This window comes from Leucoraja erinacea, chromosome 3 (genome assembly GCF_028641065.1).
Source record: "Leucoraja erinacea ecotype New England chromosome 3, Leri_hhj_1, whole genome shotgun sequence".
NCBI classification, from domain to species: Eukaryota; Metazoa; Chordata; class Chondrichthyes; order Rajiformes; family Rajidae; genus Leucoraja; species Leucoraja erinaceus.
In genome coordinates this window covers 9,505,527-9,521,185 of record NC_073379.1, presented here as the reverse complement: position 1 = coordinate 9,521,185, position 15,659 = coordinate 9,505,527, and the positions used below count along the sequence as shown (strand labels likewise).

General features: G+C 48.0%; 1 protein-coding gene across 2 annotated transcripts in view; it reads left to right on the top strand.

Annotated features, from left to right (window-relative positions):
* Positions 1 to 14,985, top strand: part of LOC129695253 (organic cation/carnitine transporter 2-like) — a 39,210-nt gene extending 24,225 nt beyond the window's left edge. Inside the window, exons 7-11 of one of the 2 annotated variants that reach the window (XM_055632044.1) lie at positions 453 to 667; positions 4,363 to 4,545; positions 7,668 to 7,803; positions 11,401 to 11,491; positions 14,702 to 14,985. In XM_055632044.1, the coding sequence (XP_055488019.1) occupies positions 453 to 667; positions 4,363 to 4,545; positions 7,668 to 7,803; positions 11,401 to 11,452 (586 nt within the window). In that variant the 3' untranslated portion in view covers positions 11,453 to 11,491; positions 14,702 to 14,985. The remainder of the gene's footprint in view (positions 1 to 452; positions 668 to 4,362; positions 4,546 to 7,667; positions 7,804 to 11,400; positions 11,492 to 14,701) is intronic. The other variant, XM_055632045.1, reaches the window with a different exon arrangement.
* Positions 14,986 to 15,659: the final 674 nt, after the last annotated feature.

Sequence of the window (15,659 nt, the reverse complement as noted above, 5' to 3'; positions counted from 1 at the left end):
ATGGCCTACCCCTTAATCTTAAACTGTAACCCTTAGGTTCTGGATTTTCCCCCAATATCAGGACCATTTTTCCTGCACCTAGCCTGTCCAATCCCTTAAGAATTTTATATATTTCTATAAGATCACCTCTCATCCTTCTAAATTCCAGTGAATACAAGCCCAGTCGATCCTTTCTTTCATGTGTCAGTCCCGCCATCCCGGGAATTAACCTGGTGAATCTACGCTGTACTCCCTCAATAGCAAGAATGCCCTTCGTCAAATTAGGAGGCCAAAACTGCACACGATACTCCAGGTGCGGTCTCACCAGGGCCCTGCGCAACTGCAGTAGGACCTCTTTGCTCCTATACTCAACTCCTCTCCCAATGAAGGCCAACATGCCATTGGCTTTCTTCACTGCCTGCAGGACCTGCATGCTTACTTTCAGTGCTTGTGTCTCCTTTGTTGTCTCTCAGGCTGATCTGTACCATTGGTTATTATGGGCTGTCCCTCAACACTCCCAACCTACACGGTGACCCGTACATCAACTGCCTCATCTCCGCTGCCAGTGAAACCCTGGTGTACGTGATGGTCTGGAGGCTGATGCGCATCTCACCGCGGCGGATGGCGACGGCTGGCCCCTTGTTGTTTAGCGGCACCATGCTGCTGCTTATTCACTGGGTTCCTTCAAGTAAGAATCCCAATAATAACATTTTATTTGACAGAGGGGCGGCTCGGTGGCGCAGCGGTAGAGTTGCTGCCTCACCGCGCCAGAGACCCGGGTTCCATCCTGATTACGGGTGCTGTCTGTACTGGGTTTGTACGTTCTCCCCGTGACCTGTGTGGGTTTTCTCCGGGTGCTCCGGTTTCCTCCCACACTTCAAAGTCGTTCAGGAAGGAACTGCAGATGCTGGAAAATTGAAGGTAGACAATAATACTGGGGAAACTCAGCGGGTGCGGCAGCATTTAAGGAGCGAAGGAAATAGGCAACATTTCGGGGTGAAACCCTTCTTCAGACTGAGGAAGGGTTACGGCCCGAAACAATATAGATAATAAACAATAGGTGCAGCAGTAGGCCATTCGGCCCTTCGAGCCAGCACCGCCATTCAATGTGATCATGAAACGTTGCCTATTTCCTGCCGCACCAACTGAGTTTCTCCAGCATTTTTGTCTACCTTCATAGTCGTTCAGGTTTGTAGGTTAATCGGCTTGGTGTAATTGTAAATTGTCCCCCTTGTGTGTAGGATGGTGTTAATGTGTGGGGTGATCGCTGGTCGGTGCGGACTTGGTGGGCCGAAGGGCCTGTTTCCGCGCTGCATTTCTAAACTACACTGAAGTAAATCAAACTAAACTGGATCATAAAACCATAAGACATCGAAGCAGAATTAGACCATTCAGCCCATCGTCCGCTCCACAGATACTGCAGACAAAAAATGCTGGAGTAACTCAGCGGGTCAGGCAGCATCTGTGGAGAACATGGATAGGTGACGTTTCACAGAGTGCTGGAGTAACTCAGCGGGTCAGGCAGCATCTCTGGAGAACATGGATAGGTGACGTTTCACAGAGTGCTGGAGTAACTCAGCGGGTCAGGCAGCATCTGTGGAGAACATGGATAGGTGACGTTTCACAGAGTGCTGGAGTAATTCAGCGGGTCAGGCAGCATCTGTGGAGAACATGGATAGGTGACGTTTCACAGAGTGCTGGAGTAACTCAGCGGGTCAGGCAGCATCTCTGGAGAACATGGATAGGTGACGTTTCACAGAGTGCTGGAGTAACTCAGCGGGTCAGGCAGCATCTCTGGAGAACATGGATAGGTGACATTTCAGTCTGAGAATCAAGGAGAGAGGGGGACTAGAGGTATGAAAAGGTACAGAACAAATCGAAGCCGGCACTGATGTCCCACTGACTTTTACTGTAGCATTTTGTATCTAACTTCGGCTTAACACAGTTCTTCCGGCACATTGAGTCTATTCCGCTATTTAATCACGGCTGATGTATCTTTCCCTCTCCACCCCATTCCCCTGCCATCTCCCCGCAACTTTTGATGCCCTTGCTAACCATCCTTGCAGTCTGGACATGGAGAGGAGCGGTGTAGAAGGGAACGGGACAAGGGGGAAGGTCTGTGCTTGTAAGTTTAGTTTACTGTCACGTGTACCGAGGTACAGTGAAAGCTTTTGTTGCGCGCTAAACAGTCAGCAGAAAGACAACACGTGATTACAATCGAGCCGTCCACAGTGTACAGATACATGATAGAGGGAAATAACTTGAATAACGTTTAGTGCAAGATAAAACCCAGCAAAGACTGATCAAAGATAGTCCAAGGTTGACAAAAATGCTGGGGAAACTCAGCGGGTGAGGCAGCATCCATGGAGCGAAGGAAATAGGCATCGCCTATTTCCTTCGCTCCATAGATGCTGCCTCACCCGCTGAGTTTCTCCAGCATTTTTGTCTACCTTCAATTTTCCAGCATCTGCAGATCCTTCTTAAACAAAAGATAGTCCGAGGATCTCCAATGAGTATTCCTCTAAATGTTATTCCTTTATCATGTCAATGGCTCGATTGTAATCGTGTACTGTCTTTCCGCTGACTGGTTAGCGCGCAACAAAAAGCTCTTCACTGTACCTCGGTACACGTGACAATGAAGTAAACTGAAACTGAACTGAAACAGATAGCAGCTCAGGACCGCTCTCTAGTTGGTGGTAGGCTGGTCCAGTTGCCTGATAACAGCTGGGAAGAAACTGTTCCTGAATCTGGAGGTCGAGGAACAGCTTCTTTCCGGCGGCCGTCACTCTACTCAACAACGTACCTCGGTGACTGCCAATCACCACCACCCCCCCCCCCCCCCCGGACACGCTCTTATTTATTTCGTTTGCTAGTCGCTCTTCAAAGGAGATGCAAATGCATTTCGTTGTCTCTGATAACACTGACAATGAAATTAAAATTGAATCTGAATCTGAATCTGAGGTGTGCGTTTTCACACTTTGCCCGATGGGAGAGGGGAGAAGAGGGAATAGAATAGAATATAGAATAGAATAGAATGCCTTTTATTGTCATTCAAACAGCTTGGTTTGAACAAAATTTCATTCCTACAGTCTTAACAGGGAGGTTAATGAGGTAACATTTTGTGTCCAGAACAGTGGTTTGTAAACTGGCTGAGCAGAAAATGAGGTGCTGTTCCTCCAGTTTGTGTGTGGTTCAGTTTATTGTCACGTGTACCGAGGTACAGTGAAAAGCTTTTTGTTGCATGCTAACCAGTCAGCGGAAAGACAATCCATGATTACAATTGAAACGTCCACAGTGTACAGATACAGTATAAAGGAAATAATGTTTTGTGCAAGATAAAACCAGTAAAGTCCGATCAAGGAGTTTGGTTTTTATACCCCTGGGTAGTAAACTGTGATCTACTACCTCATTGGTGACCCTCGGACTATTCTTGATCGGACTTTGCTGGACTTTACCCCGCATTAAACATTATTCCCTTATCGTGTATCTGTACACTGTGGACGGCTTGATTGTAATTATGTATTGTCTTTCCGCTGACTGGATAGCACGCTACAAGTCTGAAGAAGGGTTTCGGCCCGAAACGTTGCCTATTTCCTTCGCTCCATAGATGCTGCTGCACCCAATGAGTTTCTCCAGCATTTTTGTGTGGCGCGCTACAAAAGCTTTTCGCTGTACCTCAGCACGTGTGACAAGAAACTGAACTAAATAAAACTAAACTAATGTTTAAGAAAGAACTGCAGATGCTGGAAAAATCGAAGGAAGACAGACATGCTGGAGAAACTCAGTGGATGAGGCAGGCAGCATCTATGGAGCGAGGGAATAGGTGACATTTCAGGTCGAGACCCTTCAAGTTATCTAAAATTGGAGAATTTAATAAACAGTGATTAGCTGGGCTCGTTGTTTCAACATGTCCCAATATATACACTTGTCCCACCTGCCCACCTTTGGCCCAGATCCCTCTAAACTTATCCATGTATATCTGTCCATAGACAAAAATGCTGGAGAAACTCAGCGGGTGAAGCAGCATCTGTGGAGAGAAGGAATTGGCGACGTTTCGGGTCGAGACCCTTCTTCTCTTCGAGAAGAAGGCTCACGACCCGAAACGTCGCCTATTCCTTTGCTCCATAGATGCTGCCTCACCCGCTGAGGAAGAGAAGAAGGGTCTTGACCTGAGACGTCGCCGATTCCTTTGCTCCATAGATGCTGCCTCATCCGCTGAGTTTCTTCAGCATTTTTGTCTAAACTAATCTAATGAGGTGCTGTTCCTCCAGTTTGCCTGAGGCCTCACTCTGACGAGTGGAGGAGGCCCAGGACAGAACAACAATTGTAGTAATCGGGTACGTTTTTGGTGCATGTTGAATGGTGAGTGTTTTTGTTCCTCAGCTCTTCAATTTGTGATTACCACGTTGGTGATGGCGGGAAAATCTGGTGCGACGGCGGCCTTCACCATAATCTACATCTACTCGCTGGAGTTGTACCCCACTGTGGTGAGGAACATGGGAGTCGGTGTCTGCTCCATGACCTCCAGAATCGGCACCGTCATCTCGCCTTACTTTGCTTACATGGGTACGTCGGAGATTCAGACTTTATGCACATCTTGCAATTTCCTGCGTGGAAACAGGCCCTTCGGCCCCAACTTGCCCACACCGGCCAACAATATCCCGGCTGCACTAGTCCCACCTGCCTGCGTTTGACCCATGTCCCTCCACACCTGTCCGATCCATGTACCTGCCCAACTGGGATTGAGGAAAGAGCGTGGCCGTCGCGGCCCCCTGTCTCCACCAATCTTGCTACCACCACCACCCACAAGAAGCGACAAGACAGACACCATTGTATGCAGATGCCGAGAAGATGCAGGAAGATTGTTCCCGATGTTGGGGAAGTCCAGAACAAGGGGTCACAGTTCAAGGATAAGGGGGAAATCTTTTAGGACCGAGATGAGAAAAACATTTTTCACACAGAGAGTGGTGAATCTGTGGAATTCTCTGCCACAGAATGTAGTTGAGGCCAGTTCATTGGCTATATTTAAGAGGGAGTTAGATGTGGCCCTTGTGGCTAAAGGTATCGGGGGGGGGGGGTATGGAGAGAAGGCAGGTACAGGATACTGAGTTGGATGATCAGCCATGATCATATTGAATGGCAGTGCAGGCACGAAGGGCCGAATGGCCTACTCCTGCATCTATTTTCGATGTTTCTCTGTAAGTGCGTTCAGCTTTGGCTGAACAACTTCTAATCTTGTGATGTGGACTCGACAAGAGCAAGATCTGTCTAACTGCTTCTTAAACGTTGAGATAATCCCAGCCTCAACTACCTCCTCTGGCAGCTCATTCCATACACCCACCACCCTTTGTGTGTGAAAAGGTTACCCCTCAGATTCCCCTTCACCTTGAACCTATGTCCTCTGGTCCTTGAATCCCACTACTCGGGGCAAGAGATTCCGTGCATGCACCTGATCTATTCCTCTCTTGCTTTCATGCACTTAATATGTAGTTAAGAAACATGGTTATTTTAAGATGCTGCACCTGTCCCTATACCTCCTCCCTCGACCCTGTCCAGGGACCCTGACAGTCCTTTCCAGGTGAGGCAGAGGTTCACTTGCACCTCCTCCAACCTTATCTATTGTATCTGCTGTTCCAGATGTCAACTTCCCTACATCGGCGAGACCAAGCGCAGGCTCGGCAATCGTTTCGCTGAACACCTCCGCTCATTCCGCCTAAACCTACCTGACCTCCCGGTTGGCAAACACTTTAATTCCCCTTCCCATTCCCAAACTGACCTTTCAGTCCTGGGCCTCCTCCATAGTCAGAGTGAGGCCCAGCGCAAATTGGAGGAACAGCACCTCGTTTTTCACCTGGGCAGCTTACACCCCAGATGTATGAACATTGACTTCTCTAACTTCAAGTAACACTTGCTTTCCCTCTCTCTCCATCCCTCCCCCACCCTCGTCATTGTGCTAGTTTAACTACTGTCCTGTTGAGTTCTGTAGTCTGTATAACTTGTTACCACCTCTCCCACAGCCAACATTGTGGGCTCCACATTTCCACGAACATGGTTGCTTTTTGCAGATCTTCCATATCCCTCTCCTCCTTGAATATCCATTCATTTGTTCTAAGTACCATCTACATCTCTCATTCCCCTTTCCCCTAAGTCTGAGGAATTGTCCAGAGATGCTGCCTGACCCACTGAGCGATTTTATTCCAGCTATTTGTGTCTGTGTTCGCTGTTTTAGGTGTCAGGTCAACTTGGGAATTGGACTGTGAGGTCTTTCATCATTTTTAGTTGAGTTTAGTATAGAGATACAGCGTGGAAACTGGCCCTTCGGCCCACCGAGTCCGCGCCGACCAGCGGTCACCCCGTCCATTAGTTCTATCCTACACACTAGGTACAATTTGCAGAAGACCATGAACTGACAAACCTTTGCGTCTTTGGTGTGTGGGAGGAAACCAGCTCACCTGGGGGAAAAGGGGAGAACCTCACGGGGAGAACGTACAAACTCCGTACAGACAGCACCCACAGTCAGGATCGAACTCGGGTCTCTGGCACTATGAGGCAGCAACTTTACACCCGTCCACTTTTTGTACCACAGTGTCACAGCTGATGGAGCCACTGCCTCACAGCTACAGGGGCCCAGGTTCAATCCTGACCTTGGGTGCTGCCGGTGTTTGCACCTTCTCCCAGTAACTGCGTGAGTCTGAAGAAGGGCCCTGACCCGAAACGTCACCTATCCATGTTCTCCAGAGATGCTGCCTGACCCGCTGAGTTACACCTGCACTCTGTGTCTCTTTTTGTAAACTAAAGAGAGAAACTTAAAATATTAGTTGTCGCACAATCGTTTCTGGAGAAAAGGAATATATGGCGTTTTTGGCTCGAGACCCTTCTTCAGACTACATTCGTACCTGAAAGGATAGAATTTTCAGGGTGATAGGCACAAAAAGCTGGAGTTACTCAGCGGGACAGGCAGCATCTCTGGAGAGAAGGAATGCGTGACGTTTCGGGTTGAGACACTTCTTCTTCGAGACTCGCTGTGGAATACGGACTGGCTATAAACAATAGACAATAGGTGCAGGAGTAGGCCATTTGGCCCTTCGAGCCAGCACCGCCATGCAATGTGATCATGGCTGCCCATCCACAATCAATACCCAGTTCCTGCTTTCTCCCCATATCCCCTGACCCCGCTATCTTTAAGAGCTTGATCTCTCTCTTGAAAGCATCCAGAGAACCAGCCTCCACTGCCCTACGAGGCAGAGAATTCCACACACTCACAACTCTCTGTGTGAAAATGTTTTTCCTCATCTCCGTTCTAAATGGCTTATCCCTTATTCTTAAACAGTGGCCCCTGGTTCTGGACTCCCCTAACATTGGGAACATGTTTCCTGCCTCTAGCGTGTCCAAACCTTTAATAATCTTATATGTTTCAATAAGATCCCCTCTAATCCTTCTAAACTCCAGTGTATACAAGCCCAGCCGCTCCAATCTATTGACATATGACAGTCCCGCCATCCCGGGAATTAACCTTGTAAACCTATACTGCACTCCCTCAATAGCAAGAATGTCCTTCCTCAAGTTTGTAGACCAAAAACTGTTAGATTGTTTTAATTAAATCTGGTCTAAACTCAGTGATCTGAAGTAAGAATGTCATTGATCCACTGTCCGTACTGGTGAAGACACTGTCTCTTGCTGTTTTGCAGTTGCACAGATTGGCATTTTGGCCTTCATTGTGATGGGGAGTTTAATGGTGATGGCCGGATTGGTAAGCTTACTACTGCCTGAAACCCACAACAAGCCTCTTCCGGAGACAATATCGCAGATGCAACCAATGTACTGGTGAGTACTCTCTCTTCAAGAGAGAATTAGATCGAGCTCTTCGGGCTAATGGAATCAAGGGATATGGGGTGAAGGCAGGAATGGGATACTGATTGTGGATGATCAGCCATGATCACATTGAATGGCGGTGCTGGCTCGAAGGGCCGAATGGCCAACTCCTGCACCTATTTTCTATGTTCTTATGTTTCTAACAGCGTGAGCAAGCCCAAACTACTTAAGCAAGTCATAGTAACCACAACATTGTTATATCCTCATGACACATGTCATGTCCATCTTGTGAAGCATGTAAGATGATGTGTGTACAGTCATAGAGTGAGATACTTATTTCACGAGGACTGGAATAAAACCAGGATTGTAATGCTGAGATCCTATAAGGCACTGGTCGACCCAGCGCTTGACAGCAGTGGGCCTGTACTCGCTGGAGTCTAGAAGGATGAGGGGAGACCTCATTGAAACTTAACGAATAGTAAAAGGCCTGGATAGAGTGGATGTGGAGAGGATGTGTCCACTCGTGGGTGAGTCTAGGACCAGAGGGTGCAGCCTCAGTATTAAAGGACGTTCCTTTAGTTTAAGCTAGACAAAAATGCTGGAGAAACTCAGCTGGTGAGGCAGCATCTATGGTGTGAAGAAATAGGTGACGTTTCAGGTCGAGACCCTTCTTCAGACTGATGTGGTGGTGGGTGGCGGGGTGGGGCATGAAGAAGAAAGGAAGAGGCGGAGACAGTGGGCTGTGGGACGGGGAGGGGAAAGAAGGAGAAAGCAAGGACTGCCTGAAATTGGAGAAGTCAATATTCATACCGCTGGGGTGTCAACTACCCAAGCGAAATATGAGGTGCTGCTCCTCCAATTTACGGTGGGACTCACTCTGGCCATGGAAGAGACCCAGGTAAGAAGATTTGGAATGGGAGGGGGAGTTGAAGTGCTGAGCCACCGAGAGATCAGGTTGTTGGGCGAAGCGATCGCCAAGCCTACGCTTGGTTTCACCGACGTAGTGCAGTTGACACCTAGAGCAGCGGATGCAATAGGTGAGTTTGCAGGTGAACCTCAATTAGTTTAGTTTAGAGATACAGTGAGGAAACAGGCCCTTCGGCCCACCGGGTCCGCGCCGACCAGCGATCCCCGCTATCGTGGATCAACACTATCCTACACACACTAGGGATAATTTACATTTATACCAAGTCAATTGACCTACAAACCTGTATGTCTTTGGAGTGTGGGAGGAAATCGGACCAGCTGGAGAAAACCCACGCAGGTCACGGGGAGAACGTGCAAACACCGTCCAGACAGCACCCTTAGTCAGGATGGGACCCGGGTCTCCAGCGCTGCATTCGCTGTAAGGCAGCAACTCTACTGCTGCGCCATCGTGTTAGACCGATGAGGAGGAATTTCTTTAGTCAGTGGGTGGCGAGTCTGTGGAATTCATTGCCACTGACAGCTGTGGAAATTAATCAATGGATATTTTTAAGGCAGAGATAGACAGATTCTTGATTAGTCCGGGTGTCAGGGGTTGGCTGGAGAAGGCAGGAGAATGGGGTTGAGAGGGAAAGATAGATCAGCCGTGATTGGATGGTGGACTAGACTTGATGGGCTGAGCGGCCTATTTCTGCTTCTGGGACATGATCTTGGTTACTTTAAAGTAAAAGCCTTTTTAACAGAGCAAGGTGGAAAATCAAGTGTCAAGAAGAAGCAAATAGTAGGTGTGGGCCATTCAGCCCTTCAGGACTGCTCTCTTCAATGTGATCGTGGCCAATCATCTCAAGAGTATGACTTTTATTGTAAGGTGTCCCAGATAGGACAATTAAATTCTTGCTTGCTGCAGCAGAATATGTGAACATAGTACATAACGGGAGAAGAATAAAAAGTTCAGTGTGTGTATACACATGCACAATAAATACACATACTCAATAAATAACAAATATAGTGCAATAATAATAGTTTGTTGCAGTTCAGAGCTTATATGCTGTCGTGTTTAATAGCCTGATGGCTGTAGAGAAGAAGCTGTTCCTGAACCTGGACGTTACAGTTTTAAGGCTCTCGTACCTTCTTCCCGATGGCAGTGGTGAAATGAGAGCATGACCAGGATGGTGTGGGTCTCTGATGATGTTGGCTGCCTCAAGGCAGCGACTGCGATAGATCTCTTCGATGGATGGTGGGGAGGTCAGAGCCTCATTACCAGCCCCCTCTGTGGAATTCTCTGCCTCAGAGGGCGGTGGAGGCAGGTTCTCTGGATGCTTTCAAGAGAGAGCTAGATAGGGCTCTTAAAGATAGCGGAGCCATGATTGAATGGTGGAGTAGACTTGATGGACCGAATGGCCTAATTCTGTTCCTATCACTTATGAACTTGTGTGAACTTACGAGATACAGCATGGAAAAGAGCCTTGGAGTAACTCAGCGGGCGAGGCAGCATCTCTGGAGAGAAGGAATGGGCGACTTTTCGGGTAGTGACCCTTCAACAGACTGCTCTGATTCTGGATGATCAGCCATGATCATATTGAATGGCGGTGCTGGCTCGAAGGGCCGAATGACCTACTCCTGCACTTATGTTCTATGTTTCTAAATCTTCAAACGTAATAATATTTCTGCACTGTGCTATGAAAGAAAACCTAAGTATTTAAGAAAGAACTGCAGATGCTGGAAAAATCGAAGGGAGACAAAAATGCTGGAGAAACTCAGCGGGTGAGGCAGCGTCTATGGAGCGAAGGAATAGGTGACGTTTCAGGTCGGGAATATTAAAGAGCACAGAACACAATAGCCTTTAACACAGACATCCCCACATAGCAGGATCAAAGTTTCCCTCTGTGAGGGAAGGCTCCAAAGTTCAGTCATCCTCCTCTGTTGTCCTCTGTTGTTCACCCGTGGTCGGGGGGGCTCCCCGAACCCCTCGCTGTCACCGCTACGGGCGGCCCGATGTTCTTGCCGGGATGATGGAACTCCGTCGTCGGAAGGGGAACACATTCCCAGCGGCTTGGACATCCGAATTGGCCACTTCCTACCGGAGACCGCGGCTCCCTAAGTCCACAGGTCGAGCGGGGCGGAGATTCACGCTGGCGGCCCTCGGCAAAAGGCCCCAGGACTCCGCGATGTTAAAGTCAGGGCCGCCCTCTGCTGGGAGCTCTGCAAACCACAGCTCCGCGATGATGAAGCAGCAGGCCCAAAACTCCGGAGCTTCAAAAGGCGATCCCAGGTAAGGCATCGCCCGCTCCGCAGTGTATCCAACGCTGCGCCGCCGCTGCTGAAGCTTTGGTCCGGGTCCCCCGGCAGGAAAGGCTGCGCCAATCCAGTTGGTAGGCCGCGAGCAGGGGGGGTGGGGATGCGACTCTGAGAATAGTCACATCCTCGCCTGGAAGTGAATGGGAAACGGTTTCCCCCTTACCCTACCCCCCCGTCCCCCACATAGAAATACTAAAAAAATCCTCCAAAATGTACTTTTAAACAAACTAAAAATGAAAAAAAGATGGAAAAACAGACAGACTGTCGACAAAGGCTGCCATCATGCGGCGCTCCAGATGTTGAGTTCCTCCAGCAGTTTTGTTTAACAGCAAAGTATTGTCCTGCACATCTGTCTAATAGTACTGCTGTGTTTTGTCTGTATTGCAGCCAAGTGCACGCCCGTGTGGGATCACCCACTCATTCAGATCGACGGGATTAAAGTCCCACTCATGGTAGACCTGTATTTCACACCATCTAGGTAACATTTTTGTTTACTTCCATTCTTCCCCCGCCACCCCCACCCCCCTCACTTCATCTTCACAGAAGGATGTCAGATTAGTTTCATTTATGAATGGATGAAACTGGCAAAAAAAAAATTATGAATGGAAGGAGAGACAAAAGAAAATTGTGAGGTTTTCTAAAATGTCAGACTTTCAAAGAATTTTGCAATATAGAGTCAATAGACAATAGGTGCAGGTGTAGGCCATTTGGTCCTTCGAGCCAGCACCGCCATTCAATGTGATCATGGCTGATCATCCCCAATCAGTACCCCGTTCCTGCCTTCTCCCCATATCCCCTGACTCCGCTATTTTTAGTAGCCCTATCTAGCTCTGTCTTGAAAGCATCCAGAGAACCTGCCTCCACCGCCCTCTGAGGCAGAGAATTCCACAGACTCACCACTCTCTGTGAGAAAAAGTGTTTCCTTGTCTCCGTTCTAAATGGCTTACTCCTTATTCTTAAACTGTGGCCCCTGGTTCTGGACTCCCCCAACATCAGGAACATGTTTCCTGCCTCTAGCGTGCCCAAGCCCTTAACAGTCACAGAGTCTTACAGCGCGGCCCAACTTGCCCACACCAGCCAACAAGTCCCAGCTACACTAGTCCCACCTGCCTGCATTTGGTCCATATCCCTCCAAACCTGTCCTAACCACGTTCACTGTCCATGTACCCCTCCCCCCTTATCTTTTTCTTCTTTCCTCATCGCTTTTCGCTGATGTAATGGGTCTGAAGAAGGATCCCGACCCATAATATCACCTAATCATTTTCTCCAGAGATACTGCCTGACCCGCTGAGTTGCTCCAGCACTCTGTGAAACGTCACTATCCATGTTCTCCACAGATGCTACCTGACCCGCTGAGTTACTCCAGCACTCTGTGAAACGTCACCTATCCATGTTCTCCACAGATACTGCCTGACCCGCTGAGTTACTCCAGCACTCTGTGAAATGTCACCTGTCCATGTTCTCCAGAGATGCTGCCTGACCCGCTGAGTTACCCCAGCATTCACATGAATCAATATTGTGCCAGGCGGCACGGTGTCACAGCTGGTAGAGCCACTGCCTCACAACATGGGAGACCCAGGTTCAGTCCTGACCTCGGGTGCTGTTTGTGTGCACGTTCTCCCTGTGACTTTGTGGGTTTCCTCCAGGTGCTCTGGTTTCCTCCCACGCTACAAAGTTCGGTGAACCTTTGTATCTTTGTCAGCGCCAAAACGTGGCGACACTTGTGTGCAGCCCAGGTGTGGTTGCTGTGTGATTTTACCCGAAAACGAAGCATTTCACTGTACCTCGGTACACGTGGCAATAATGTATCATTGAATCATACAAGACTGTGTGCGTTTGGAAGTTAATTGGCCCTCTGTAAATTGCCCCTAGTGTGTCGGGATAGGATATGAATGTGGGATAACATAGAACAGGCAACTGAAACATCCTACCACAACCAGAGAGCAGTGTTGAACTACTATCTACCTGTTCGGAGACCCTCAGGCTATCTTTGATCGGACTTTACTGGCTTTATCTTGCACTATTCGGGACGACAGATGGCGCAATGGGCTAAGTGTCCGGCTGGCGACCGGAAGGTAGCCGGTTCGAATCCCGCTTGGAGTGCATACTGTCGTTGTGTCCTTGGGGCAAGACACTTCACCCACCTTTGCCTGTGTGTAAATGTAATGTAATTATGTGAAGCACTTTGGGGTCAATGCAAGTTGACTAAAAATGTGCTATATAAATAAGATTATTATTATTATTATCATTATTACTATTCATGTTATTCCCTGTATCATGTGTCTGTACTCTGTGGATCGATGGTAATCACGTCTTGTCTTTCCGCTGACTGGTTAGCACGCAACAAAAGCTTTTCACTGTACCTCGGTACACGTGACAATAAACTGAACGCAAACTAAACTCAAAGTCAAACTAGTGTGAACGGGTGATCGATGGTCGGTGTGGACTTGGTGGCAGGAAGGGCCTAGTTCCGTGTTGTATCTTGAATGAATGAATAGGTTTATTGGCCAAGTATTCACATACAAGGAATTTGCCTTGGTGCTCCGCCCGCAAGTGACAACATGACGTACAGTGACAGTTAGGAATGACACTTAAAACATTGAACATTAATAATAAAACATTATCGATGAAATATGTGAATTAAATAAAATACCGGAATAAAATCTTCAATGAATTGATCAATCATTACGCATGTAGTGGAAGCTTTTGGCAGTGGTAGAAGAATCACCACTTGATTAAGCAAAGTGAACACGGTTTTATGAAAGAGTTAGCAGAATACAGAAGACAGACTAATGTTCCAACTTTAGGTGAGAGGGGAAAGATTTGATAGGAACCCCTGGGACAACGTTTTCACACAGCTGGGTGTATGGAACGAGCTGCCGGAGGAGATGAAGGGTCCCGACGTGAAACATCACAGATCCATCTTCTCCAGGGTTGCAGCCTGACCTGCTGAGTTACTCCAGAAAGTTGTGCCAATCTTTAACAGAGGATGTAGTTGAGACGGGTACCGTGGCAACATTTACATTTGGACAGGTACATGGATATATGAAAGGTTCACAGGGATGCGTGCCAAAGCAGGCAGGTGGGTCTTGAGTAGATGAGGCCTCTTGGTTGGCATGGAGACTTGGGACAAAGACTCCATTAGAACAAAAAATATAAAAAACCAATAATAGAACATATGGAACAGAACCATGTGGGTTTTCTCCGGGTGCTCCGGTTTCCACCCATCCTTGAAAGACATCCAGGTTTGTTGGTTAATTGGTATAGTTGTAAATTGACCCTATTGTGTGTAGGCTAGTGTTAATGTATAGTTATTATAGACAATAGATGCTGGAGGAGGCCATTTAGCCCTTCGAACCACCAATGTGATCATGGCTGATCATCCCCAATCAGTACCCCGTTCCTGCCTTCTCCCCATATCCCCTAACTCTGCTATCTTTAAGAGCCCTATCTAGCTCTTGTAAGTATCCAGAGAACCGGCCTCCACCACCCTCCGAAGGCAGAGAATTCCACAGACTCACAACTCCCTGTGTGAAAAAGCTGCGTGTCACAGCCTCGGAATTCAAGGACGTTCCTTTCGGAAGGAGATGAGGAGAAATGTCTTTAGTCAGAGAGAGGGTGGTGAAAAAAAATCTGCGACTCGGTTTGTGTTCTATTATTTCCCCTTACTGTATTTTCCTCCTTACAGCTCCAGGGAACATTCTAACCCTCGCTCTCGAGCAGACTAATAAGGAGACAGGGGAGAGAAACATGACATCTTTTGTTCCGCCTTGCTGAGGGAGCGCTGCCTTAAGACGCAAACTTAACACAAGGGGGACAAGACACAAACTGCAGAAGAAAGTCTTCAGCAAAATGGATCAGAATCTCTTTAACAAATCTCTTTGTTTCTGCAATTACTTCTCTCAGAGTAACTTGTGTTGTCTAATTTCTGATGCAGAATATATAATGCTAACTACGTCAGGTCTGGATGGTGGTGAACTGGTCTCGATGCCTTCAGGGAATGGCTAAAGTGAACTAGTGGAAGGGTGATCTGCTTTTGCACGGGCTAAAGACTGCTCTGTCTCTAATTGCCTAGCGCCGTTCTCTCTTCTGTTAGATGTGACTATCAGTTCTCTCTCGTGTCAATTTCTCTTCGCGCTGTCTCATTTCTTTCTTTCTCTTCTTCTACTGGGATACATCGGCCGTCGTGGCAGTGCCTGAGGTGTTGTTAATCCCGACTATAAACTGCCCTTCGAAGGGCTTACATGCGCAATTTCGCAGTGGAATGGCGAGTTCTGTTCGTGTGTGCGCCCCTAATAACATTCAATCTAGGTGAGGTTCTCGCGCGTGGTCCTCATCGACTGGAGCCAGTCACGGGCCCAACGGGGTCTGCGATCTTCTGGGTTTTGGCGGAGTCGACCTGCCACAGTCATTGTATCGCGTCTTCTCGTCGTTCTCAAAGGGCGCGCTTCTCTTCTCTTCTTCTCCGTTCTTGGCAAAAAATATATCATGAGGTGCCTGTGCGTGTCTCTCTTAACATCCTAGTCGATGTGTCAATCCTGTTTTACAGCATGTCTTTCTAACAGAAAGAATTGTTTCTTAGCTTGCAATTCTCCTCGTTCTCTTCCCTCGCGTTGGTCATGTGGTGTCGCCTTTTGTTGCCATCG